This window comes from Eschscholzia californica, unplaced genomic scaffold (genome assembly GCF_041429995.1).
Source record: "Eschscholzia californica isolate CP2 unplaced genomic scaffold, dmEscCali1.0.p SCAF_6, whole genome shotgun sequence".
Classification (NCBI taxonomy): Eukaryota; Viridiplantae; Streptophyta; class Magnoliopsida; order Ranunculales; family Papaveraceae; genus Eschscholzia; species Eschscholzia californica.
The window spans coordinates 22,554,312-22,578,324 of NW_028238483.1; the positions used below are offsets into that span (position 1 = coordinate 22,554,312).

At 37.6% G+C, this 24,013-nt stretch overlaps 2 protein-coding genes, 2 long non-coding RNA genes and 1 other non-coding gene across 5 annotated transcripts; 2 read left to right on the forward strand and 3 right to left on the reverse strand.

Moving 5' to 3' along the window:
* Positions 1-381: 381 nt before the first annotated feature.
* TRNAL-CAG (transfer RNA leucine (anticodon CAG)) lies at positions 382-462 on the reverse strand. The gene has a single exon. It is a non-coding gene; the product is annotated as a tRNA-Leu (tRNA).
* Positions 463-3,171: 2,709 nt separating this feature from the next.
* On the forward strand, positions 3,172-3,940 carry LOC147532526 (uncharacterized). The gene is made up of 2 exons (XR_015227362.1): positions 3,172-3,506; positions 3,605-3,940. It is a non-coding gene; the product is annotated as an uncharacterized LOC147532526 (long non-coding RNA).
* A 130-nt stretch (positions 3,941-4,070) lies between these two features.
* LOC147532527 (uncharacterized) lies at positions 4,071-6,042 on the forward strand. The gene is made up of 3 exons (XR_015227363.1): positions 4,071-4,602; positions 5,592-5,742; positions 5,893-6,042. It is a non-coding gene; the product is annotated as an uncharacterized LOC147532527 (long non-coding RNA).
* LOC147532528 (protein FEZ-like) lies at positions 5,267-6,909 on the reverse strand. The gene is made up of 3 exons (XM_086646521.1): positions 6,729-6,909; positions 6,065-6,369; positions 5,267-5,977 (listed from the first exon to the last, which is right to left on the reverse strand). The coding sequence occupies exons 1-3, from the start codon at positions 6,907-6,909 to the stop codon at positions 5,267-5,269; spliced, it is 1,197 nt and encodes a 398-aa protein (XP_086502647.1).
* A 4,740-nt stretch (positions 6,910-11,649) lies between these two features.
* Positions 11,650-18,861, reverse strand: LOC147532529 (nuclear matrix constituent protein 1-like). The gene is made up of 8 exons (XM_086646520.1): positions 17,888-18,861; positions 17,122-17,331; positions 16,377-16,630; positions 15,976-16,246; positions 15,770-15,853; positions 13,157-15,108; positions 12,763-13,003; positions 11,650-12,212 (listed from the first exon to the last, which is right to left on the reverse strand). The coding sequence occupies exons 1-8, from the start codon at positions 18,164-18,166 to the stop codon at positions 11,982-11,984; spliced, it is 3,522 nt and encodes a 1,173-aa protein (XP_086502646.1). The 5' UTR covers positions 18,167-18,861; the 3' UTR covers positions 11,650-11,981.
* Between the last annotated feature and the right edge of the window lie 5,152 nt (positions 18,862-24,013).

Here is a 24,013-nt window from a genome sequence, read left to right on the forward strand (position 1 = left end):
TTATAGGGGTATGACGCCGTGTCTCGAACCCATGATCTCAAGGGTGGAAACCAACTTGGTAACCACTCCAACCCAGGGTTGTTGACAGTAGGTGATGAGAGTTAACATGTTTTATATCGACTAGTTCACAACATTGAAAAGATCTGTCCCGTCTCACGACTTCGTAGTTTAAAAAAAATAAGAAATTGTCAGCACTTATAGGGGTATGACGCCGTGTCTCGAACCCATGATCTCAAGGGTGGAAACCAACTTGGTAACCACTCCAACCCAGGGTTGTTGACAGTAGGTGATGAGAGTTAACATGTTTTATATCGACTAGTTCACAACATTGAAAAGATCTGTCCCGTCTCACGACTTCGTAGTTTAAAAAAAATAAGAAATTGTCAAGAATGGGATTCGAACCCATGCCCTTTCGGACCAGTACCTGAAACTGGCGCCTTAGACCAACTCGGCCATCTTGACGTTCTGATGTATTTACCGCGCAAATTCTGTTCACATTCAGGAAAGCTGCAAGAAACCCTAGGTAGATCAGCTTCCCACCAGAGTAAAAGCTAAATTTTGATCAGATCATGTCCTTCTCGGCATCGAAGCTCGATCATCTGAGGTAATCCGTGTCTCTCTCTTGTCTCAGATTAGATACCTAAATAATTGAGTTTCTCTCAACTTTGATTGAGCTATTCGAATCGAATGATAAAACATAGTTATTATGCTCTCTGAGCTGAGATTTCTTGCTCAGATTATCACTTCATTCAAAACCTAGTTCTTTAGTGTTACCTTGTAAACTTAGCTAATGACATAGATTATCAGGTAAACACGAGGGGTGTGAGAATAGTCCCGCATGGGAGAAGGGGTATCTAGCAACCAAACATATAATGTCTAGGTCCTCTCCACTCACTGCCAGTTGGTTTTGAGTGGGATGACCACAAACTTAACAACCGGATGGTGATAATGAGTTAACGGAGGAGTTCGAATTCCAACATTTGGATGATGTTAATGAAAGAGTTTGAATCTGATGGGGAGGAAGAAGTACTTGAAACAGATGAAGAGATTGATGAATGATTTGTATAATGCTAGGGAAATAGTTCGACAGAGAATGGTAAAAGATGAGTATTTTAATATTGATGCTACTAAATTGAATAAGATGATCAAGGGGGCAATTCAGAAAGGGTATCTTAAGGATACAGCCTAATGTGAAGCGATTCTAGAGGATATGCTCAGCTGAGATAAGCGTCTCCAATGGTACCTCCAACTTTTACATGCTCTTATCTCGTACATACGTCTTCGTGATTGAAATATGATTCCTTAGTTACTTGGTGGATAGGCCTATACCAACTGCTTTGCTTCTGTAGGAAGTAGCTACTTTGTTGTAATCATTTATGTGAACATGTTTCCATTGATTGGTTTATCGAGTTTCTTTCAGCATAATTAAGTTCTCTTATATTACATAGTGTACATAGTCTGGGTCTTCCCTCTTCATGTCATCAAATAGGACGTAAGAACGATATGAGCCAATTCCCCAATTTGAACGTCCTATTACGTATAATCTTGGCAATCTGCTGAGTCTATTGGTCTTTGTACTCCCAGCCAGTGAACACCAACTTGTTGTTCAGTTCTACTCTTGCACTGGGTTGAGTCAGACTCTCAAATGACTGTTTTTTATTATGATTTAGCTGGAGCATGTTTTCAAAGATTGGTTTCTCAGGTACCTACTAAGTTGTTAAACTCGGAGGCCGAGTTACTCGATCGAGTCAGGTCGAGTCATGGTTATATGCAAATAAAGTTCAAATTTTGACCATATAATGGCGCCTTGGTTCTTATGTCACTTTCATGCATATGTTTCAAACAGAGTTAGGCTAAATGTTCTATAGTTATATACATGTTATTCTCTTATCAACATTGCTACTTGGCCCGAAAAAAAGTGGCCTGAATGGTTGGTAACATGCCTTGTTCTAGCCATTTGGAACACTTTTTTACGGGCCAAATAGCATTTTCCTTCTCTTATATATATATATATATATATATATATATATATATATATATATATATATATATATGTCACATAATTCTCAAAATACGCTCTCAATTTCATAGCAAATAAAGAAAAATGGGGAAAGAGTGATAACAGAAAGAAGGAAAAAATAAAATTAAGAAGAGAACAAGTGAAGAAGGACAAAATACAAGGAAATAAAGAGAATATCAAACAATGAAGATGAAAAGAAAAGAATAGAAATAGTAGCCTAGAAGGAAAGAAAGAAAAAGTGAAGAAGGTATGAACATAAAGAAATAAACAGAGAAAAGACAGAAAAAGCGAGGTAAATATCGAATAAAAAATGAAGAGGACAAAGAAAAACAGAAAGAGGAAGAATTCATGATGGAAAACCAGGAAAAAAAAAAAGGAAGAATTCGAGGGGGAAACATAGAAAATAACTCGAGAAGTAGAAGATAAGAAGTTTCACCCCAACTCGGTGGTGCAACGAGTCAAGATGACTCGGGACTCGGACGGGTCATCCGAGTTACTCGGCCAAACCTTAGACTCAGATGAGACAGGCAAATATGGAAGCATAGCTTGAAGAGCTTGGGAATATGTGTGGAAGGAATGAACTTGTCGCAGAAGAAGCTTATGGACTGTCCAAGGAGTTTGAGGATAATATGGTGCTGGAGTGTGCGAAAATGATGAAAACTGAGATGCCTCAACAATATAAAATGACCACTGTGCCAGATAAAAGTACAAGCCTCGATGACCTTCCTCGTGAGGGGACAATTTTGAGGAGGCAAACAAGAGTATTTTTTTTTCTCTAGGTGGTGATGCATGGCACTCTAAAAACAGGAAAGTGAAACTCTCTGTCACTGTGAAGGAGCTCGAACTTTTGAAGTATGCCAGTTGCCGAGTTAGAGAATTGGTTGGAAAACGTTATCATCCAGGAAAGGATGAACTTACTATAACTAGTGAAAGGTGGGCAATTTTAATTTTTCACTGCTTTTGTTTTTCAGCTCATACTCTAGATGTTTAGATGACTAGGTTCAATCCGTTTAGGCTTCTATTGCGTAAGTATCTTTAAAGCTTGAAAACTATAAATTGTTGTATTGGAATATAACGTGAGAAACTGTGAATTTTCTTTACAGTAATATATACTCCTTATAATCTTCATGGAAAGTCCTCTATTTGTTCAGCAGAGCAATCTTGGCACATAGACCGAGTTGACTGTTGTGTTTGGATGACTGAATTGTGGGTTCCGTTTCTGAACTAGTAACCCATTTGGCCATTTGCATTTACGTTCTACGATATAAGGAATTAAAGAAAAACATAGTGTTAGCTTCCAGATTGGGCACAGGGAGGAAAACCGGAAGGATTGTCTAAGTACTCTTATTGATCGAGAAAGCCATGAAAGCAGATAAGTAGGTGGAGGAAACTTGTGCCTCTTATGTCAAGGACAAACTCGGGCGAATTCTGAGTTCATGGAGAAATTACTAGCAAAGAACGGAAAAGCTCGGGTTGCTCTAGTCGGGTAAGATTTGTTGGAAATTGGCACTTTTTCTCGTGGCAGATAATAATGGTTCTTCTATTTAATGACGCAAGCTCAGGATATGGTTCTGATATTAACAGGAGAAGAGAATAATAACTACACCGGAGAAAGTCCGAGACTGTTTATTTGCAGGTCAAGTACTCAGGTGAGAGAGAGGCTTACTTAGCCTGCAGTGTATTTCTTCCATGCTTGTGGACAAGAGCAATTCCTTCCAGAAATATTAGTATTTCTACTGGTTTCAGCAGCTTGAAATGATAATTTTGGGCCTGAAACTCGTCGAAGTTGATCAGAATGTTTTTGTTCTTAACCTAACATTGATTGAGGGTTCATATAGTTTTGGAATTTTAATGTATGACACTCAGACTCTTACTGGAATCTATAATTTGAAGAGAAATATTCCATCTTATGTGTCATCATTTTCCTTTCCACTTTCTTTATTTCATAAAATGTGTACCCTTGCAACAATGGCAGCCCTGGCATGAAAAGAAATTAAATATCTTATTTAAATATGTTTTCCTTCTTCTTAAAACTGTTTCATTTACTCAGACAGAGTGAGAATAAAACAGAGAGAAAAAAAGGGAAAGAACGCGTAGCAAGAGACAGATAGACAAAGAGATCAGAGATGAAGGAAACAACTCGGGTTTAGCCGTTTAGCTATGTGTTGAAGAGTTTCAGGTTGAGCAGTATATATCAGAACATGGAGAGACCTAAATTTGAAGATTGTCGGTGGATGGATGAAGATGTTCTATTGTAAGAAGTCCAAGAGAGAATCAAGTATTAACATTTTCTTACATTATTACTGAACACTGATAGTGGTTATGATCGACATTGAAGAAAACTCTACTGGAAGAGTAGAAGAGGTGTTTCTTTTCAGAAATATGTCCTCAACAAGCATATCGATTTAATTCCCAGAGGTAATGTTGTCCCGAATAAAGAAGTCGATCACGAGATGGCCAAAAGTGGACATAATGCAATTAAGCCATGGAGGGGAAGCTCGGGTTAGGAGGCTTTGATCTAAATGTTCGGGATGATCTTGTAGTAGAGATGATTCTTTGATCCATTGAGCAATTTTCGTTAGGTAATTTTCACTCTGCCTCTATCTTTATCCCGTAGTATGTTCTCATGGAAATCTAACCAAACAAATGATTTTCTCATGCCGTGCATATATTGTTGAAATTTTCAGGTGAACAATGTTTAGTACATTACTAGATCAAGTATATATATGTAGATTGAACGACATCTATTTTTGTTCCATGATGAGCTTCTACTGCAAATTTGGATATCTAACATTACCTGGTTGAGATCTTAAGAGAGGATCATGACAGATACCCTGACAGAACAATAGCTTTAGGTGAACATTTAGCTATCAATAAGTTCAATTTTTGAACCACTATTCTATTGGCATATGATATGAGATGACTTCAATTGCGCATAGTTTGGTTATATCTCTTGTTAAAGGCCCAAGTATCCTTAGAGAATCTCTGCTCGCTTTAGAGCTTCATAATTATATTGATCATATCATCATACTTTCATGGGGAGGTAGTCAAATTTAAAGCTTCTAATATCTTGATTATGTTTTATATGAATGCGGATAATCAGGACATAAAATTGACCCCAACACGTATAGTTGGGACGAGGAAAAAGCTGTACAGTAATACACTGAACAGAATGTTATAGAACTAAGTAACTAACTAGAAGCTAACAGACCTAGAACTAGTAGTTAGTTGTACATGTTAATCTAATCAAGTATAGCACTTGTTAGCGGAATAACTTGCTGAAATCTCACAAGGAAAAGGTAGAGAATCCCATGGCAAATTCGACCTCCATGTATCAGGCAAACTTGGAGGAAGAACGGAAGGGAACTCCAACGGTTGAACACTTCCCAACTGGTCATTAACTTGAAATGTGTTCAAGCAGTTCAGATTATGTTTTAACCATGTTTCTTCTTCCCCAAAGTCTGTATGCCCCTGCATCCCTTGTGGTGAAGTAATAGTAAATCCCTCATAGGCTTGTTCTGTTCCACTAAAGTTTACGTCGTTCATCCCTTTCTCGTTTTCTCCAAGTAAGGCAGGTGGAAAGTTTAAAAGCATGGAAGCAACATCAACTGTACATGTTCCGTGGCCTGACATATCAAACGACGATATGAAGCTATCAAGAAGGTCCCCGTTCAAAGTGGGAAGTAAACATGGCTTGGAGATTGTCGGGTTAACAGGTAAAGGTGAGAAACTAGTACTAGAACTCTGTTGTATATCAATATCAGAGTAGAATTGAATGGCTGATCCAGCTTCACTTAGACAAGACGTGTTCTCTGAAGCGAACTGTGTACTATTTATACCGTGATCGAGTATTTGAGTTCTTGTTGTTTCAGGTAATGGTGATACCCAGGAGTGAGAAAGAGCTCTCTGCGCCATGGTACTAGTTTTCTTGAAGATTCTACAAATAGCCCATGAATCCTGTAAGTCGAAAAATTTATACGATTATTGTTAGTTTATAAGTAAATATATTATGAGTTTGATTCTGAGATCTGAGAGAAAGCTTACCTCAGCAGGAAGGTTTCTCTCTCCAAATCTCTTGGGTGTGGTTGAGTTAGTGAGAGTAGGAAGCCTAAATTCATGCATCATCCAATCTGTTTTGATTCCTTTAGCTGCTCTACCAGTATAAAACACAAGCGATTTCTTCAAACCAATGCATTTGTTGCCTTCAGACGAGTATATCGGACGATCGGTTCCAGTTGCTTTCCAGAACCCAGCTCCAGTTACTCTATTAGGCCTTGCACTGTTTCTATATTTCCTGTCCCTCGGGCAATAGAAATACCATTCTTTCTCCCCCGTTGTCGCCACCTCTGCTTCCAAATAACAAGGAAACATAACAATTTAGTCAAGTAAATAAGCACTAAAAAGCAGTAGAAACTAGAAAACAAGATTTTGATTCAGTTTGAGAGATTAAAAATCTAGTATCGGTCGTTATATTTTGTAAAAACAAGTACTGCATAATAGAGAATTTGCAGACACCATTTATGTTTTCTGCAACAGATTCCTCCCATGTTTTAGGATACAAAAGAACTGCTTAAGAATCAGTTTGATCCATAAAAACGGTATCGAAAAGGTGATTGCTTAAAGCTTTATTTTTTTTCGGTTTTTTTCTTTTGATATGTTCCTAAAGCTATATTCATGTATAAGCAGTAAAATAATTGGATTATCATACTTGGAAGATCCCATGGATCGTATTTGTAGATATCAAGTTGTTTAATAAGCTCGATAGAAAGCGGTTGGTGCTGAATCTTTCTTTTCAAGTAGAACCCAACGAGTTCTTCATCGGTAGGATGAAATCGAAAACCAGGTAACATAATTTCATCCATTTTATTACAATCATATCTCTCATCCATATTTCTTGCACAAACAAACTCTCACTGAAAACTAAAACTATGAAATAAAGAAGAAAGCCAAAATGATAGAACAACTAAAAGCTATGAAGCACAAAAGCTTATAACATGAACTTCAATATGAGGATGAATTCAAGAGAGTGAGTTTTTCAAAGTTTATCATAGCTCCCCATTTTATGCTTCCCAATGAGGAGTTAGCTTCCTAATCTTCAGCCGCCCTTTCAGGATTACTGTATGGATTTTAGATAGAGAAACTTAAACCAAGACTCTCTCTCTCCTTCTCTCTCTCAAGAACAACTACCAAGAAACCCAAGTCAAGAAATTTGGAGATTATCAATGAAGACTCTTGCTTGTTCTTCATCAACCCATAACTTGTAATCTCAATAGACTACAAAAATAAGATGTTCTTGGGGATCTTCATTTTAGTACTATCACACTTATTACTTATGAAACTTTCTCTCTCATCTCCAAATCAAGACAAAACAAATTTCCATTAAAATATGTGTTGAAGTTATTTTTGTGAACTTTGAGCAATCCAAATGCCAATGAAGGAAGATTTCAAATTTATATTCAATCCAAAACAATCTCTGCAAATTCCTCTTACACCCCTTTAATCAATAGTAAAGAATAGAGATTATTTATTTTTTGGATGGGGGGGTTATCCAAAAATTCTTCCTTTTCTATTCTTTCTTTTGTGCTTCTATTCTTTCATTCTAACTCTGCCATCTCTTTGACTTGTCAGAGAGGGGCAGTTTGGATCTTATGAAAGATTCCTAGTATTGAAGTGGGGGACCTGTTGACATTTTTGGATCCCTTTTTAAACCCATAACATGAGGGAAAACTAAAAGACTTACATTTGTAGCTATTTTGACTTGTTAGTTTTGCATTTTTTTGTGGGATTAACCAATAACTGCAATATTGTGGATATCTTTTTCACCACTTGATCTGAATTATATTATGGAAAACTGATTCAAAATTTCTAATTGGACAACTTTTTCCTTTTTATGGGAAAAGAATCAACAATTTCTTTCATATTTCAGCTACCCAGAAAGTTTCATATGGATTTTTCGAATTTTTTACATGTTTCCACCTGTAAGATTCGCATACATTCTGATGCGGAGAAATTGGCCGAAAAATACATGAAGGAATTGACGCGGCCAAATATAAAGGTGACAGATTAAAACGAGCAAAACTGAAGCTACGGGTGTCGAAATTGGACAAAATTTTGAGGGATGGTCTGAAATAACCTTCCGCTCATTCCTCGTCGCTTTGCCACAATTGGCCCACTTTGAATGTCAAATTCCACTGTTTAGGTCCTCGAAACGGACTTTTAATAGTTTTTTACTATTTCTAGTAAGTTTAGTTTAGGTATTTTATTGAGATTCAAGTGTTTTGTTTTCTTAGAAATTGTTATTTGAATTTGATTAAGTTTGGGAAACTCTAAAGTTATATAAAGGGAATCTAGTGGTTGTTTTACTCATTTAGATTTATTAATAAAATTTAGTATTTAGTTTAATCTTGTTAGTTCCAAATTTTATAAGTTTTAGACGAAGATTTAAGGTTTTTCTGAGTTTTCCGTTGCGCCACATTCACATATATTAGGCACGAATGGTTGCGGTTGTTAGCATAGTTCGAATAAGTTTGAATAAATTTACATGAGAGTTTGCGGCCTTAAAAGGATTGCACATGGTGTTCAAGTCTGAAAAATAGTGACATGTTTTCTTAATCAAGACTAACACAAAATTCTTTAGTTTATTTTCTAACATTTTAAAAAGTTGGGATACTTACTACCGGTGCCCATGTCTTGAAGGAGGGTCTCAATGCTTAGGTTGCTTGATGTTTTTACTAACCAATTGATCGAAAAGAGGTTCTTTCAATATTTTTTGTATTTGAAAATCAACCAAAATGGACACAGAATAGGAAGTAAACATCGTTGAACATCAATGGAGAAGTTGTAATCGTAAAAGTTCCATAATAAAGAAACATGGGGGGAGCCAGAGTGCGGCCACATACCCTCGCACCCCCTAGATCCGTCCATATCTTTGCACATAGCACTCCCGTTTCTTTGTGCCCTTCTCCAAGACGAGAAGGCACATCTAGCAACCCTCTAAAAAGAATGGGCAATCTTGACTATAATATTCACCAAAAGCAACGGCTAGAAAGGATAATTTGGTCACATAGAGTCATAGAGAAGAGATCCCCAAATCTTAATATCTTTGTGTGGTACCCAGCTGTGAAAAGTACAAAAACTTATTATTTTTGTGAAGTGAATACAAAATAATATTACATCAAAAACTAAGAGAAAAATCAATTACTTAAAAAGAAGATAATGTCTGCTAGAAGGTTGACAAATAAATAACCCTATAATAAATGAGAGAAGATCTTCAAGTCAAAATACCATTCTTTAGAGGCTCACAAAATTTGATGAAATCCTGCCCTCTTTTTAAACACTTTTGGTCTGTCTTTGACCTAGATTTTTTCACCCAAGCGTGCAACATCAGTTAAAAATTAATGAAATGTTTGGGTCAAATTCTTCCATTCTCACTTCATTTACCCAAAACCAAAATTAAAAAATTGTACTGTATAATTCTAAAACTGAAAATTTGGGGTATAATAGAAACCAGACTCCACTCCATTCTGAATAATATTTGAATAAAAAATCTATTTTCTGAAAGTACAAGTTTATTCACGAAATCAACGTGAAAAATATTTTTGAAATTTTTTGAAGAAATCATAGTTTGTTCTCAACTTCAACACATAGAAAACAAAAAAAACAAAATTGAAAATTTAACCTAAATGGTCAATACAGTCAGACCTCAACTAAAGTTTCTAAAACCCTCGTGGAACAAAAGCAAAAACATAGAATCAAGATTATTGAAAGATTTCAAGCCCAAAAACTGCAATTTAAGTTCAGTTAGGAAATGGGTCATTAGGGTTTCTCGCCTACTTCTTTAGTGTTCTTCTTTTATGATGACCCCTTATATTAGTACATCCAGTTTTTAAAGAGCGATATGGTTCAATTTTCAGGTCAGATCGGAACAATTAACCACAGTTAGTCATTGGATCAGACAATGAAAATTTTTGGATGAGGATACAGCTAATTTATATGTCAAAATTCTATGGTTTATATGGAAAGCCAGATGCGAAAATTGCTTTACGGCCAATAAACAAACCCCCATACAGATGATCGCTCGTATAAATAACACCTCAACCCCGCCTCTCAAAATTGAATCTATTACTACTAACAAATGCAGGGACAAACCAAAGCAACAAAAATGGAGACCTCCATCGACACCATTCTTGAAAGTTAATGTAGATACTTCCTTCACGAAACTCTCAGAACTAGCGGGGATTAGATGTATCATAGACGATGACGAGGCAAATTTCATTATAGCAGCAGCAGACACAGTTCGGGGTCAAAATGCGGAAGAATGTGAAAGTATCGCGATTCACTTTAGCATTTTATGGGTCATTCAACTGCGCATCCAACATGTGCACATAGAGAGCGACAATCAAAACTTAATCCAGTACATGAACGGCGAAAGTGATGGTCTACACTTGCAATCCAAACAAGTCATGGCACAATCCCTTGCTCTCAAGGATCAGTTCACAAACATAGTTTTCTCTTATGCTCCCATGGAATGCAATGCCAAAGCCGATGCTCTCGCCAAATGAGGTAGAAGCAATTGTTAGAAAAGAATTTGGAATGTAGTGCCCTCTTTTATTTCTGCTTTAAATTAGATACCTTGTATGGTTCGGTTTTGTTTTAATGCTAGTCTATTTCATCAAAAAAAAAAAAGTTTTTTAAGATAGAAAATTACAAGAGAGAGAAAATGAGGTTTTTGGTGTACTTCTTTAACATTCCTCTTTTGGTTGATGGAATTAGTCGACAATGGTTGTCCTTTAATGGTGTTAATATTACTTATGATGATATTGATGATCGACAGTAAATGATGAGTTCTGATTTCTAGTTTGATTCATTATCCTCGTAGAACTCCTGACGATGGTGGTGGTATAAAGAGAGGAAGAAAAAAGAGGGGGAAATAGTGGTGATGGTGGTAGTGGCCGGAGTTAGTGGTAGGAGGAGGAAGAAGATGTTTTATTTAATTTGGGCCCAAAATTTTGTCAAAATTCTCAATTTTCTTTTAAAATTTGTACCTAAGAAAAAAAATATTATTTTTCAAATCACCCGCCAACAATTATTGGTCATTTGATTGAAGAAAGCTTTCAAAAGAGAAAGGGAAATTGTGATCGTTATTACTCATGAATGAGATTGTGATTTTAATCAAAAAAAAAAAAAAAAAGAGGAGAAATGTGTAACTAACTAATAGGGTTGACATGAATCTAACGATGTTAAGTCAATGAAGTTACACTTCCATGAGATAAAACCTGGGACCTCTGCATTGCTGAGTAGATGAAGTTACCAAGTTGGCGATTAAGATTTCATTTAGACAACCCAAAGTAGAAAAATTATTAAAGGGCTCTTTCACATCATCTCTCGAATTCATGACCGCATATTTTTCATGTTACTTTTCTCTTGGGCCTATGGAACCTAATTTCGGTGTAATACAGATAGTTATAGTCTTCATTACAGTTGTAATTTCAAATAATGTTATATCATCCATCATCAAGATTTATCAAAAGTCTTCCCATCAAAACCAGAGAATTCATGTCAAGCTACTTCGAAATCCCGCAACACAGTGTTTCAACTGAGAGAATAAATAAACAAAGTTACAACATAAGTTGGTAGAAACCATATTCAGACTACTAAAACCAAGAGTATCAGCAATAAAATCAAGTTCATCTAGCTCCAAAGCTACTGCTTTTAACTACATCAATAGAAGGGTTCTACTAGTAGTACTGCTGCACTACAAAATAATGAGGCAGACAATGATCGATCTTCCTTTGTTGCTGATGAAGAATAAAATGGAAGTTTAAGAGAGATTTCTGTATCAGAGAGAGAGAGATGCCATCAACATTAATAGGCATCCCTCGCCAAAACAAATATCAAGTACCTACAATTTGCCAATTGATAATACATAAACTTCCCCTTCCTTGGTAGCCGAAGTTTGCTGTCATGTAGTTAAGAAATTCCACAATTTCTTTCCTATCGAAGCCTCGCCAGGTTGCAGCTCGGATTCCTCATCATCATCATTCTCGTCCTCATCATCATCAATGGAAACACCTTCTCCCCTAACTTCACTTCCATATTCATTTTCCTCGTAGACCTGAGTTCCTTCAGTTGCGCTCAGCTCTGCTTCAACCAACCTTTTTCCATCAGCATTGCTGCTTTCGTTTTCCTGCACCTGTTGAGGAACGTATTAAGATGAACAAACCCAATGTGGAGGTACAATCAAGGAAACAACATAAGAACGAAAGTTGAAAGGATTAGCAATTTAAGAAATGCAACAACATGGCTAGTGTCAATCTGACTTGCCCGAGTCTGACTTGTCAGAATCAATCATTTTTCTGACTTGTTTTATTTAGGGGCACAATATAGCATAAAGGGAAGTTAAAAAGGATTGGTAATTTAAGAAATGCACAAATATGACCAGCGTGTTGGTTGTTTGTGTTTGAACCTGCCCTGAATTGTCTGACTGAGTCATCAGAGCCTGACTTGTCTGACTGAGTCATCAGAGCCTGACTTAATTTATTCGGACTACGGCGCACAATAGTCATGTTAGGTTATTCCACTCAATGGGCTTTTAATAGATGTGTCGACTGTCAGACTCAAATGGATCCAAAATCAGCCCGAGTCACATGAGTCAAATAAAAAAACATTGGAAAATCCAACTCAGTCAATTCAGATACCGAGTCAGATTGAAAAAAACAAGTTGGACAGGTTCAGTACATTACCCTTTCAACAATGAACTTCTGGACTTCCGTAATGCTTTTCGTAGTGGTGACCTGCACCACTTGTGTGCTCTGGCCATACTCATTGCTGACACCTGCTACAGAAGGTAAAACAGCCGTTTGAGGTAGAGAAGCTTCTTCATCAACAGCTCTATCACCATCAGCTTCTATCTCCTTCTCTTGCTCTTTCCCTTTAGTAACATCCAATGAGGTTTGTGCTCCAGCCGCAACTAATGAGTCTGATCTGATCATCATTTACAAACACTATTTAGAATGTGAAAATATCAAACATCTGTAATGAACTCAACTAGCTAAACTACTATCAGAAACAGTATAAAACTTCAACAAAAAGAAATTAGGGCATATATTAACAAGGAGAAACCTAAAAAGTACTTACTTTTTATGTCGCCTTAGATTGTATCGTTTTTCACCAGGAGTTTGCAACCCTGGAGCAACAGTTTGCCGCCTCTTCCGAGGCCCTCCTGTTGTGATACTACCAGAACGAGCGTCATTATCATCTGCTTCTTGCTCACTGGCTGCAGTCATGGAGGTAAGGGAATGATTACGCTTTCGTCCAACAGTAGAATCTCTCTGGTTTTCCTCTTGTTGATCGGATTCTTCTTTCTGTTGTTGGGTTTCCCCGAGAAAAACTTTCGCATCTTGAACAACTGCTTTCATAGTGCGTGTTCTCCTCACAGCAGGATAACGTTTCTTCCGACCCTTACCCTTGGCATTTTTCGGCTCTGAATGTTCTGTTTCTTCTAGAACTTCTTCTCCCTTGCTTTCCATGTTGCTATATACATCCAAAGAGTCCCCTGGTAACCCAAATGAAGGTTCTGGTGCATCGCTTTGTTCGCCTCTATGTGACAAGTCAATGTTAACTTCTAAGGAAGATGGAGGTGATTCTTCTGGCAAATCTTGAGGACTAGCATCTGTTGTAGTCCTCTTAAGTGGAGACAAGTTAATTATTTTCGAGGTGCATTTTCGAAGCCAGGACATACGCCCTCCTGATGTGGGAGAACCTGAACCTGTTCCAATAGCAGAAATTTCATTGTTTCTCTGTGTTTCTTCAAAGTTATCTCCAGCTAGCTGCGTAAAAGGAATGACCTCGGCATCCTCCATTTCCACTAAATTTCGAATCTCAGAAACAACAAACTCGTTGATCGTTTCTCCACAATTCCTACAGCTCTTGTGCTTTTCGACAATATCCTTGAATTGTTGCCTTTGAAACTTGAGCTTCTTAATAAGTTTATCAAGATTCTCAATATCTTTCTGCATATCTAACTGCTGTTCTTCAAGATGCTGCTTGTTTGCAGCAATCTTCTCTCTTTCCTTTTCAACCCTACTCCTCTCCACCTTCATGTCTTCCATTTCCCTTCTAGCTACTTCCCTTAAGTAGTTAATGTTATCCAGATCCCTTTCTCTCTGCACCTCAAACACCCTCTCTTTTTCTCGTAGTTGTTTTTCCATTTCTTCCCGTTGATTTTGCATATCAAACTCTAACTCCCTTTTCCGCCGGTCGAAGTCACGCAGCAAATCAGCATGCTCACTTCTTGCCTTCTCAGAGATGATTGATTTCTCATGCTCCATGCTGGCTATGAATGATTCTTTCTGCAGTTTGAGATCATCCAATTCCCTCTGAACATACTCTTGTGTCTCGAGCTTCTCGCTCTTCAGTCTTTCCTCTTCAGTCTGTTTCTGTTTCATGAAAGTTTCCCTCTCCTCTCTAACCTGTCTTAGCTCTCCACTAATCTCAGTTTTTTTCTCATCCAACACCTCCCATTCTCGCTCGAAGTTCTCCTTATCTCGCTTCAAATTCTCATGCTCCTCCAAGAGCAGTTCTTCTTGGTGTTTGCACTTCGCTATTTCCTGTTTCAATTCTGATTTTAGGCGGAGATGCTCTGTCCTCTCTTCTTCGGATACTTTAAGTTTCTCTTCCTTCTCCTGCAACCGCAATTGTTCGTCCTGAATTTCAGCCCTTTGCTTAGCAAGCTTATTTATAAGATTCTGCAACTCTGCCTTATCAGACCCCATCTGTGTTTTCTCCTTCTCCAAACTCTGTTCTTCATCCTTGATGCGTTTCTCTCTGTCTTTCAAATCTGCCAACTTTAACTTGATGTCTTCTTCTTTATCCCTACATTTCTCCAGCTTCTTTTCCAAATTCTGCTCTCTTTTACCAATCTTTTGCTCCTTGTGATTTATCTCGGCATCCTTTTGCTCCACTGCAGCGACCTTGTTTTTCAACTCGTCATCCAGAGATCTTCTCTTTTGGTCCATTTCTAGCTCAAATTCTCTCTCTTTGGACTCTAAGATTGCAGTATGCTCATCAACAAGTTTTTGAATCTCTACCTGGAAGGGGTCGATGAAGAGGATATCAGAATTCTATACTACTCAAATTGGATCATCAAATCTCATTACAACATAACAACTTTGCAATCAAAAGTGTGTAAAAAATATTTGAACATCAAACTGAAAGCTCAAAAATAAAAAATAAAAAATCACTACATGGAATACATCTACCAAAACATAAGCCAGCATATTTGATGGCTGAACTGCATAACCCGATAAAGGGGCAACTACAGTTGTCGCAGTCATTATAGTCTAGAACCTTCCAAGTAAAAGGACCAAGTAACTTCGACTTCCGCGGCCCCAAGATACAGTCAGGGGATAACATCATTAACCAGTATCAGAGAAGCTCAAAATGCAAGGGGTTGATTACCAAATTAGTAGACCAGACACCAGCAGACAACTTACTAAAACATTAAAGCCCCTTGGGACCTATTACCTAAATTAATACTTAAGGAATAACACCCTATTAATCCTATGAAGGGCTGTATCAACTGGAGATTGACAAACTCATTAAACATACTCCCCATTCTTCAACATAAGTATCCCTTGACTCAATAAGGTGTAACCCACAGCTAACAGAGAACAATTGTTATGTGCATCAACTTCTAATTAAAAGATGAACATGATGTTCTGGAATGATGATAGGCAAAAAATCACTCACTCTTTCCCGTGCATTCAGCTTTTCTTCTAATGCAAGAAGTTCTTTCTCTTTTGTCTCTAGCTGTTGTCTGATAGAATCAGCTTCCTGCAAGAATGTCGAACAAATAATGAAAACACAGAAAAGATGCATAAATATAAGCATAATATAGTGAAAGATTGGATAAATAGCGAATGAAATCAACAGAAAAAAAACAAAAAGAAACTTGCCTTCTCCTTCCCAACTAGATTTCCTAGTCTTATGTTTAAGTCCTTTTCTTTCTTCTCCAAAGTTAAGCCTGCTGTCTCGATCTTCTTTTCTAACTCTTCAATGCTTTTCTCTTTTTGCTTAAAAGTCTTATCATACTCATTAGCCCTCTCCTCTCTCTGGTTGAGAATTCTTCGACCCTCAATAAGTCGTTCTTCTCGTTCTTGTAGGGTTCTTTCCCATTCTCGCAATTCTTCCCTTTGTTTGGAAAAAGCTGCTTCTTGAACTTCCCGCCTGAGGAATGGATTTTGAAGGTCAATATGTAAACTTTAGTGAAAACATCAAAATCAGAAGGAACAAGAATTGCAACCGATGAAAAAAAATTAGGATATAAACTATGACCATGTAGAAATCGATGGCTTACTCTGTATTAAAAGACTGGCGTTCACTCCGAAGTGCACCCTCACGAGCCTCCACCTCTTTTAATTTCCTCTCTATCTCTGAACTCTTGCGAGTTGCTTCAGCAAGCTTGGCATCAGCAGCATGAATCTTCGCTTCCACCTCCAAAGATTTATGTTGAAGGCCAGCAACTAAAGTATTGGCTTCAGTCATCTTCGTATCAGATGTATACTTGATTTCAGCAGATTCAGCACGCATCTCATGCAACGCATTCTCAAGCTACACAAATGGGCATTATGAAACAATTATGGAAGTGCAGAATAGCATAAACTGGTAAAAGTATACAAATCTAACAGAAAATACCTTATTCTTCCTTAAACCAGATACTTACAAAATCTGAAACATATACATTAACATAGACACGCACGATATTTACGTAATACATGCATATGACACGAACTCATGAAAAACAGAGCATAGGAACTTTGTGTATAAAAGAAATTACTAGTTTACACAATACACATGTCATGAATAATGCGGTAGATTCTACTAAGAATTCCTCACAAGAAGAGGTAAATAACAGAAGTGAAGAGCCATCAATTTCTACGAAATTAGCAGTGTGCTTGAGTGAGATAAACGTATGCAAATTGCCTGAAAGAGTCCTCTTTAAACTAATTGGTCTGGCACCCGAACGGCCAGAAATTCTACGTTGTATAAATTGTAAAAGACAATTTGTAACTTCTTGGAAGTTAACAGCTAAAGGGACTTACATCAGCAACACATTGCTTCTCAACACCCAAAGCCTTTCTCAAATTTTCTTCACGCTTCTCAACTTCAGATAATGCAATTGAGTGCCTAGTCTGTTCTCGTTTGATTATCTCTTGGGCTTCTGATAAGGCTTGACTAAGTTCTTCATAAGTTGAGGTCCATTCCTTCTTCTCAATCAGGAGAAGCCCCATATTGTATTGGTATTCAAAAAGCTGCATGTAAATCAAAAAGAAAACTCAGTAAGACACGTGAATCCTACGGACGAAGTACAAACATAAATAGTATGTGAATCGTAAAAACAAACATTCTAATCCATCATTTCATCATTATGAACTAGCTAGTAGCCTAGTACTAGTCCCTTGAGTGACGATAGCTTTGCAAAACTAAACATTCCATATTGCTTAAATTCCATCATAATGCTTAAATTCCATATTTTTGCATCAAGAAGCGAAAAATCCGTGGAAACTTCACTTGTTTTTTCAAATTTCGTACTTTTTTCAGTAAGTAATCGCCTCAAATTTGAGTTCATAATATCAGTAAATGTGAACCTTTAAAAAGATTTCATATTTTCGACAGGAAAAAAAAGACAAAAAGATCAGAACTTTAAAACAAAGAAGTGCAGAAATAACATATACTTCCTGCAAATCGGAAAACAACAAAATTTAATCATCAATAGAAAATTCCCAAATACCCACATAATCAATTTTAAGAAAGGAAAAGATAGGAATGATGGGGAAACAATTATGAAGAAAAAAAAAGTGCACCAACCTCTTTTTCGAGTTTTGAAACCCTCTCGATTAGGGCTTCACGGTCTTTCTTCTTTAAAGATGCTTCGTCCAACAAACCCGCTTCTCTAAACTGGCGCCAAACTTCCATATCACCATCAGCATCCTTACTTCCACCATTTTCACCCAAAAAATTCACTGGTGGTGGAGGACCTTCAATAAAAGAAGTACCTTTCCCCTTTGTAAGACTACCATCTGTATTTCTAGGGTTCTTATGAGGAGTAAGAGACCAACCTCCTACTTCCTTCCGTGGCGTAAACATCACAAATTCTTCCTCTCTTTTCCAAATTTCACTCCACAGATGTCAGATTTTACATTCATAAGAAGAAATCAAAGAATAGAAAAAAGATAACAAACCCTAGAAACGAAAAAAAAGAGAAACTTTCTTCTCTCACTATCTCTACTTCCACACCTAATTTTCGCTACAGGGTAAGAACTAAAACAGTGAAACCCTAGCCGGACTTGAACGGAATTCAAAAATACCAGTTAATCGGGATGTTCAAATCCGTAAAAACGAAGCAAACCCTTTCTTCACCTTCTCTCTCTAAAAAAGCCCTTTTCTCGCGACCGCAGCCTTTCTCCGCTCTATTCCAATTTTTACATCATCTTCGTTGTAAAATGACATATATACTCCTACTCTTTTCGTGAGCACAATTTGACCCGTTTTCTTCAAGGTGTTAACCGTCATTTTACATGCAAGCCTTTCTGTCTATAACGTGCATGTTCCGGTCAATATTTGTGCCCAAAATACCCATATTTGTTTTTTTGGGGACTATATTACTTTTTTTTTTTTTTTTTTTTTGTTGAAAGGGGACTATATTCCTCGAGTCTGATAAAGATTTGTTATTTCGACACGGATTATCTGGGGTTTTTTGTGGTTGAGTTCAACAACAACAAAACAAAAGGTCTTTAAGTTCAAGTAAGGCTGAGACACATTTCAAAAAAAAAAAAAAAAAAGTACGGCTGAAACCATGTTGCATCACAAAAGACTTCCAGAAGATTTTTATGTGTTTCGTGAGAAAAATTTGGATGGCTCCAAGATCTCACTTTGTCTTCATCTTTTACACTATCAAGGGTCACTGACGGACTGCCATCGTAAATAATTCTTCAAACTCTTCTTTTTTTTTTCCACAATCTTCCTCTCCTTCCACTAGCACCGCTTCTAATCACCACCGTAATTTCTTGCTTCTGTTTTCTCTCTTTGTTTCCCCATCTCTTCCGCTTCCTTTATTCTTCTTGTTGTTCTGCAAAGGGAACGATTTTCTTCGGCATAAACCCCTTTCATCTAAATGAAGAGAAAATGCTAAATCCCCCCCCCCCCCCAACGAGGGTTATAAGGTTACGTGGTCAAGTGACCACAAGATGTTTACTGAACATCTCGTGGTTGATCAACCACGAAACTGTTGAGGAGGGTTTCGCCAGAAACATCCCTCAAGGATTTTAGGATGTCAGACGAAACCCTATATGAGGATTGCATTTGAAATCTTTCCCTTTCGTCTCAGAGGAAGGAGGTTCCGACGAAAAATATATTTTTCTCGCTCAAAATAGTGAGGAGGGGATAAGAAACCGGAGAGAGATATCAGAGGGAGAGCTCTAAGAGAAAGGGAGCAGAGATAGAGAGATTAGATAAAGCAAGGAACCAAAGAGAGGAAAAGAGATCAGAACTATAGACACTATATAAAAAGATAAAAAAATAAAAAAATATCAGATAGCGAGAAAACACAATGACATGCCAAGGAGAGAGGGAGGGAGACGATGGTGGAATAAGAGGATGAAGAAAAGAATTGCTTCATAAGGGTCGTTGGGGTAAAGGAAAAAGGTTGCGGGACATACAATTTTTTCACCTAATTTTTGATGTCTTTCAGAAACCCACTTCCCACAAAGATTATGACCAAAACTACGACATCCGTGGTTTAGTGTTGATTTAGTGAATATGTATGGCCAGTGGGGGTAATAAAGTAATTGAGTAGGCGTGGGTGGGTGGCTCTAGTGGCAGTCTGATCTAGTGAGATAAATGGAAAGCAAGACCAAATTGCCTCGGTGTCTTTGTTTTTTTTTTTTTTTTTTTTTTTTGAAGATAACCTTACTAATCAATAAAAGTTTTACAATATAGTACCTCACTTGACTGAAAGCAAAGAAAGGACTAAAAAGTAAATATTTAACAACTGAAGGATGAAAAGCCATTAGGCAAAAGCACGTGCTGCCAACTCGTGTGCCTCCGAATTCTGGGCCCGGTTGCAGTGTAAAACCTCCGTCCGATTCCTATGTATCCACAATCTTATCCGTTGGATTCGGTTTTCAAGTCTCCATGGTATAATTGGATCTACGGCCGAGATCAAATCTACCAAAACCCTAGAGTCGGTCTCCATTATAAAAGCAGTGAGCCGCAGCTCCTCAACGAGAGTAAACCCTAGTTCTATCGCCGCTATCTCGCTCTGTAAAGGCGATTCAGAAATTGTTATTGTTGATCTCGACCCCAATATGTTTCCATTCGAATCCTTAGCTAATGCTGCACATGAAGAACCTGTGTCTTTGAAGGAACCATCACAATTTACTTTGATGATTCCAAAAGGGGGCGGGCACCATCGATTTGTCTGCAAAAAACTTTCGTTATCATTGGGTAAATCTAGATCAGTAACATACCTCAGTTCTTCCTTTATCAACCACCAACATCTGTTCAGCTCTGGTTTCTTCCTCTGAAAGTGTGCTTCGTTCCTCGTCTTCCACCAAAACCAAAGAAGGTAAGTGTATGTGTACCAACGTTGATTTCCTTTTCCTTTTTGTGTGAGGATCATTGATAGGCATTTAATTGGGTCTGTTTTAATGTATTGGAGGTCATCCAACCCTGCTCGATCAAGGAGTTCCTGATACAGAGAGCAAGTACCAAATAAATGGTAAGTTGTCTCTTCCTCACCTGTTTCACACAATTTACAGATCTCTGATTTGTCTGGTAATCTTTTATGGATATTACTTAGTGTTGGCAAGCCTTCGTTTACTAATTTCCAAATGAACATATGGATTTTTGGTTGCATTTGTTTTTTCTTCCAAAACTCTGACCATGGAAATTCGTATGCCTCTTGTGATCTCACTGGTAGTACTTTAATTTGAGCATAAAATGATTTTGCTGAGAATTTCCCTGACTCCTTAGGTTTCCAGATCAATGTATCTTGCCTGTTGACTAGATTAATGTTAGTTTGAATGATTGCTTGAGCTTCAGTTGTATTAAACCACTGTTTAATGTTGTCACTGTTCCATTCTTTACCTCCCTGCTTCATTAAATCAGAAACTGTTGTCCTGAGAATGATGAGTAATGTTCCATTATTTGTATCACTGCTTCAAGATTATGTATATTAGCTTTACCAAAAACAATAAGGTCATCAGCAAATAGGAGGTGTGTAATAGAGGGGGCTGCTGGATTGACCTTATATCCTGTAAATGTACCTGTCGAGAAGGCTTGCTGAATATAGAGAATGAGTTCCTGTCCGATTACCTCCCAATTATGTTGAAAGAAAAAGCATGGAAGTCCATCAGGGCCCGGACTTTTGATAGATCCCATTTCCATTACGACTGTCTTGATTTCTTCTGAAGACGGAATCCTCGAGATATCTGCCAGTTGATCAGCCGAAAGTACCTTATAAGCATTCATGACCTCCATTGGAGGGTCATTGACTCGGTCACCAGTGAACAAATTCTGAAAAAAAGAAACAAACTCTTTTTCAATATCTTCCTTATTTTTTGACATACTTCCAGTGTTGAGTTTTAGTTCATGAATCCTATTTTTCTGTTTTCTGCTTGACATTGAGATGTGAAATGCTTTTGTATTTCGGTCACCATTGTGAACCCATTGAGACCTAGATCTCTGTTCTGCTCTTGTTTTTTGTAAATCCTCCAGGTAAATTATTTCTTCCTGAAGTTTGCTTTCCACAATTAGTAGATCCTCAGTAGAGTCTAGGTTTTGAATTTGTAGTAGTCTAGTCCTAAGGATATTCAGCCGGTTTTTAATGACACCGAATGCTCTCTTGCTCCACTTCATGATAGAAGTTTTAACTTGTTGTAATTTTTCTAGAAACGGACCCGAGGTAGTATCCCATTGCTCCTGAAATTGGGGGCTGTACTGTTCATGTTTAGTCCAAAAAACTTCAAATTTGGTGATGGTTTGTAAAGGTCGACCCTCAACTATCAATTTTAAGAGTATAGGACAATGGTCACTATTATATCTAGGCAAATGAAAAACTCCTGCCTCTGGGTAACATGTCAACCACTCAGCGTCGCACAAAACTCTATCTAATCTTTCTTTGGTAAGATGATGCATCGCTTTGTTATTAGTCCAGGTGAACGCCGGACCATTAAATCCCAAATCCATAAGATTAGCATTGTTAATAAATTGCTGAAAATTGTTCAAAAAAGGAATGTTAGAACTACCACCAAATTTATCCTTGTGATCCGAAAGAGCATTAAAATCACCAATACAACAGTAAGGGTTTGTTAACCCCTGTATTCTAAGAAGAAGATTATTCCAAAAAGGGGGTCTGTCCTGTGTATTAGGGGGACCATAAATACAAAGCAAATCCCAGGAATTAGACCCTGGAAAAGTAATAGAAACGTGAATTAAATTAATAGAGGAATAAACAATATCTAAATGGAAAGCATTAGACCAATACAATAGTAACCCACCGCTACGGCCCATCGATGGGACTACATGATAGTTAAGTAAATTAAAATTACGAAAGAAAGGAAGAGGAATATAATTAGTAAGTTTGGTTTCAGACAGAAAAACCAAAGAGGGTTTTACCGAACCCAGGAACTGTTTTAGTGTCTCTCTTGTCGGGGTGTTCCCAAGCCCTCGACAATTCCACGCAAAGAAACTCATTTTGACGTCGGCATTAGGGTTGCCGATACCCTTTCTTCTTTCTTCTCCTGAGATTGATTTCTGGTGGATCTTTTAAAATGCTTTGGTGCCCTACCATCCTCAGTAGTCATATCCACATCTACATATCCCGATTTACTGGTCGAGGTAGTGCCTGTAAAGTCAGGTTGAAATAACAAGTTATGATGAACACCCATAGGTACAATAGCATTCGGGACACCCCTCTTTCTAGTCCTGCAAAGATTAGATAAAAGATCTCCAAAGTTAGTTTTAATTGTATAGTCAAAATCTTGATCCAGTTCTTCAGTGTTGGCCGGGGAGTTATTAGACTGTTTAAGTTCCACCGACAGGCCTGGGCCGTATGACTCAAGTTCCTTTTGTCTATTCCGAAGCCCAAAAGGAACTTTAAAATCATCACTATACTCAGGTTTCATTGCCTTTATGACTTTGATTCGGAGATCCTCAGAAAGATCTTGCTTCAATAGATCATTAAAGGCTAGGATGGTAGAACAAAACTTCATGGTGTGTCCTATAATTCCACAGTAAATACAAAACCTTGGTAATTTTTCAATTTTCAAAGAAATTGCCATAATTTTGGTATTTGAAAGTTTTAAGTAAACAATCTGTGGAAGTGGCTTAAGTATGTTTAATTCAATTTTAACCCGACCGAACAAACTCCACTTGGATGCTTCTTCCACGGTTGTGGGGATAAAATTTCCAATCGAACCTGCCAATCGATTTACCACCGTGCTGTTCAAATGACTTGGAGGTAATCCATGCATTTGGACCCAAAACCAGGCCGACTCAAACCCATGGTCTTCCGGCCTGACCTCTGGAGAACATTGCTGCAAAATAATCAACTCATCTTGTATTATCCAAGGGGAACTATCCAACGCCAAATCCAATTCAGTGGCTGTAGCAAACTTGATAAGAAATACATTATCCCTAATCTCAGTCAAATTGAATTTGTTTGGCCCGTGAATGACACGAGATAATCTCGAGACGGCCTGGTTTATATCTACTTTTTTTGTACTTTGGAACCATAATACCCCGTTTTTCATAACATCCATTTCCCATGAAGCAAGATCGTGCCCATCTACGGTGATCTGGATACGTTCATTAGTCGTAAGCGCTGCAAATTGTTGCAGAAATTGATTACTTGGTTCTGCCATGAAGAAAGAATAAGATACAGGAAGATAGAAATGTGATAGTAGACTAATCAAAGAGACTAAATCTCAACTT

Bases quoted from the DNA above. Each gene is read 5' to 3' on its own strand.
- LOC147532528 (XM_086646521.1), bottom strand. From the start codon at position 6,909: ATGGATGAGAGATATGATTGTAATAAAATGGATGAAATTATGTTACCT. The intron at 6,370-6,728 runs GTATGATAATCC...GTTATTTGGAAG, and splicing joins CGATCCATGGGATCTTCCAA to CAGAGGTGGCGACAACGGGG. The intron at 5,978-6,064 runs GTAAGCTTTCTC...TTCGACTTACAG, and splicing joins AGAGAAACCTTCCTGCTGAG to GATTCATGGGCTATTTGTAG.
- LOC147532529 (XM_086646520.1), bottom strand. From the start codon at position 18,166: ATGTTTACGCCACGGAAGGAAGTAGGAGGTTGGTCTCTTACTCCTCAT. The intron at 16,247-16,376 runs GTAAGCCATCGA...TCCATTCCTCAG, and splicing joins CGCCAGTCTTTTAATACAGA to GCGGGAAGTTCAAGAAGCAG. The intron at 15,854-15,975 runs GCAAGTTTCTTT...ACATTCTTGCAG, and splicing joins ATCTAGTTGGGAAGGAGAAG to GAAGCTGATTCTATCAGACA.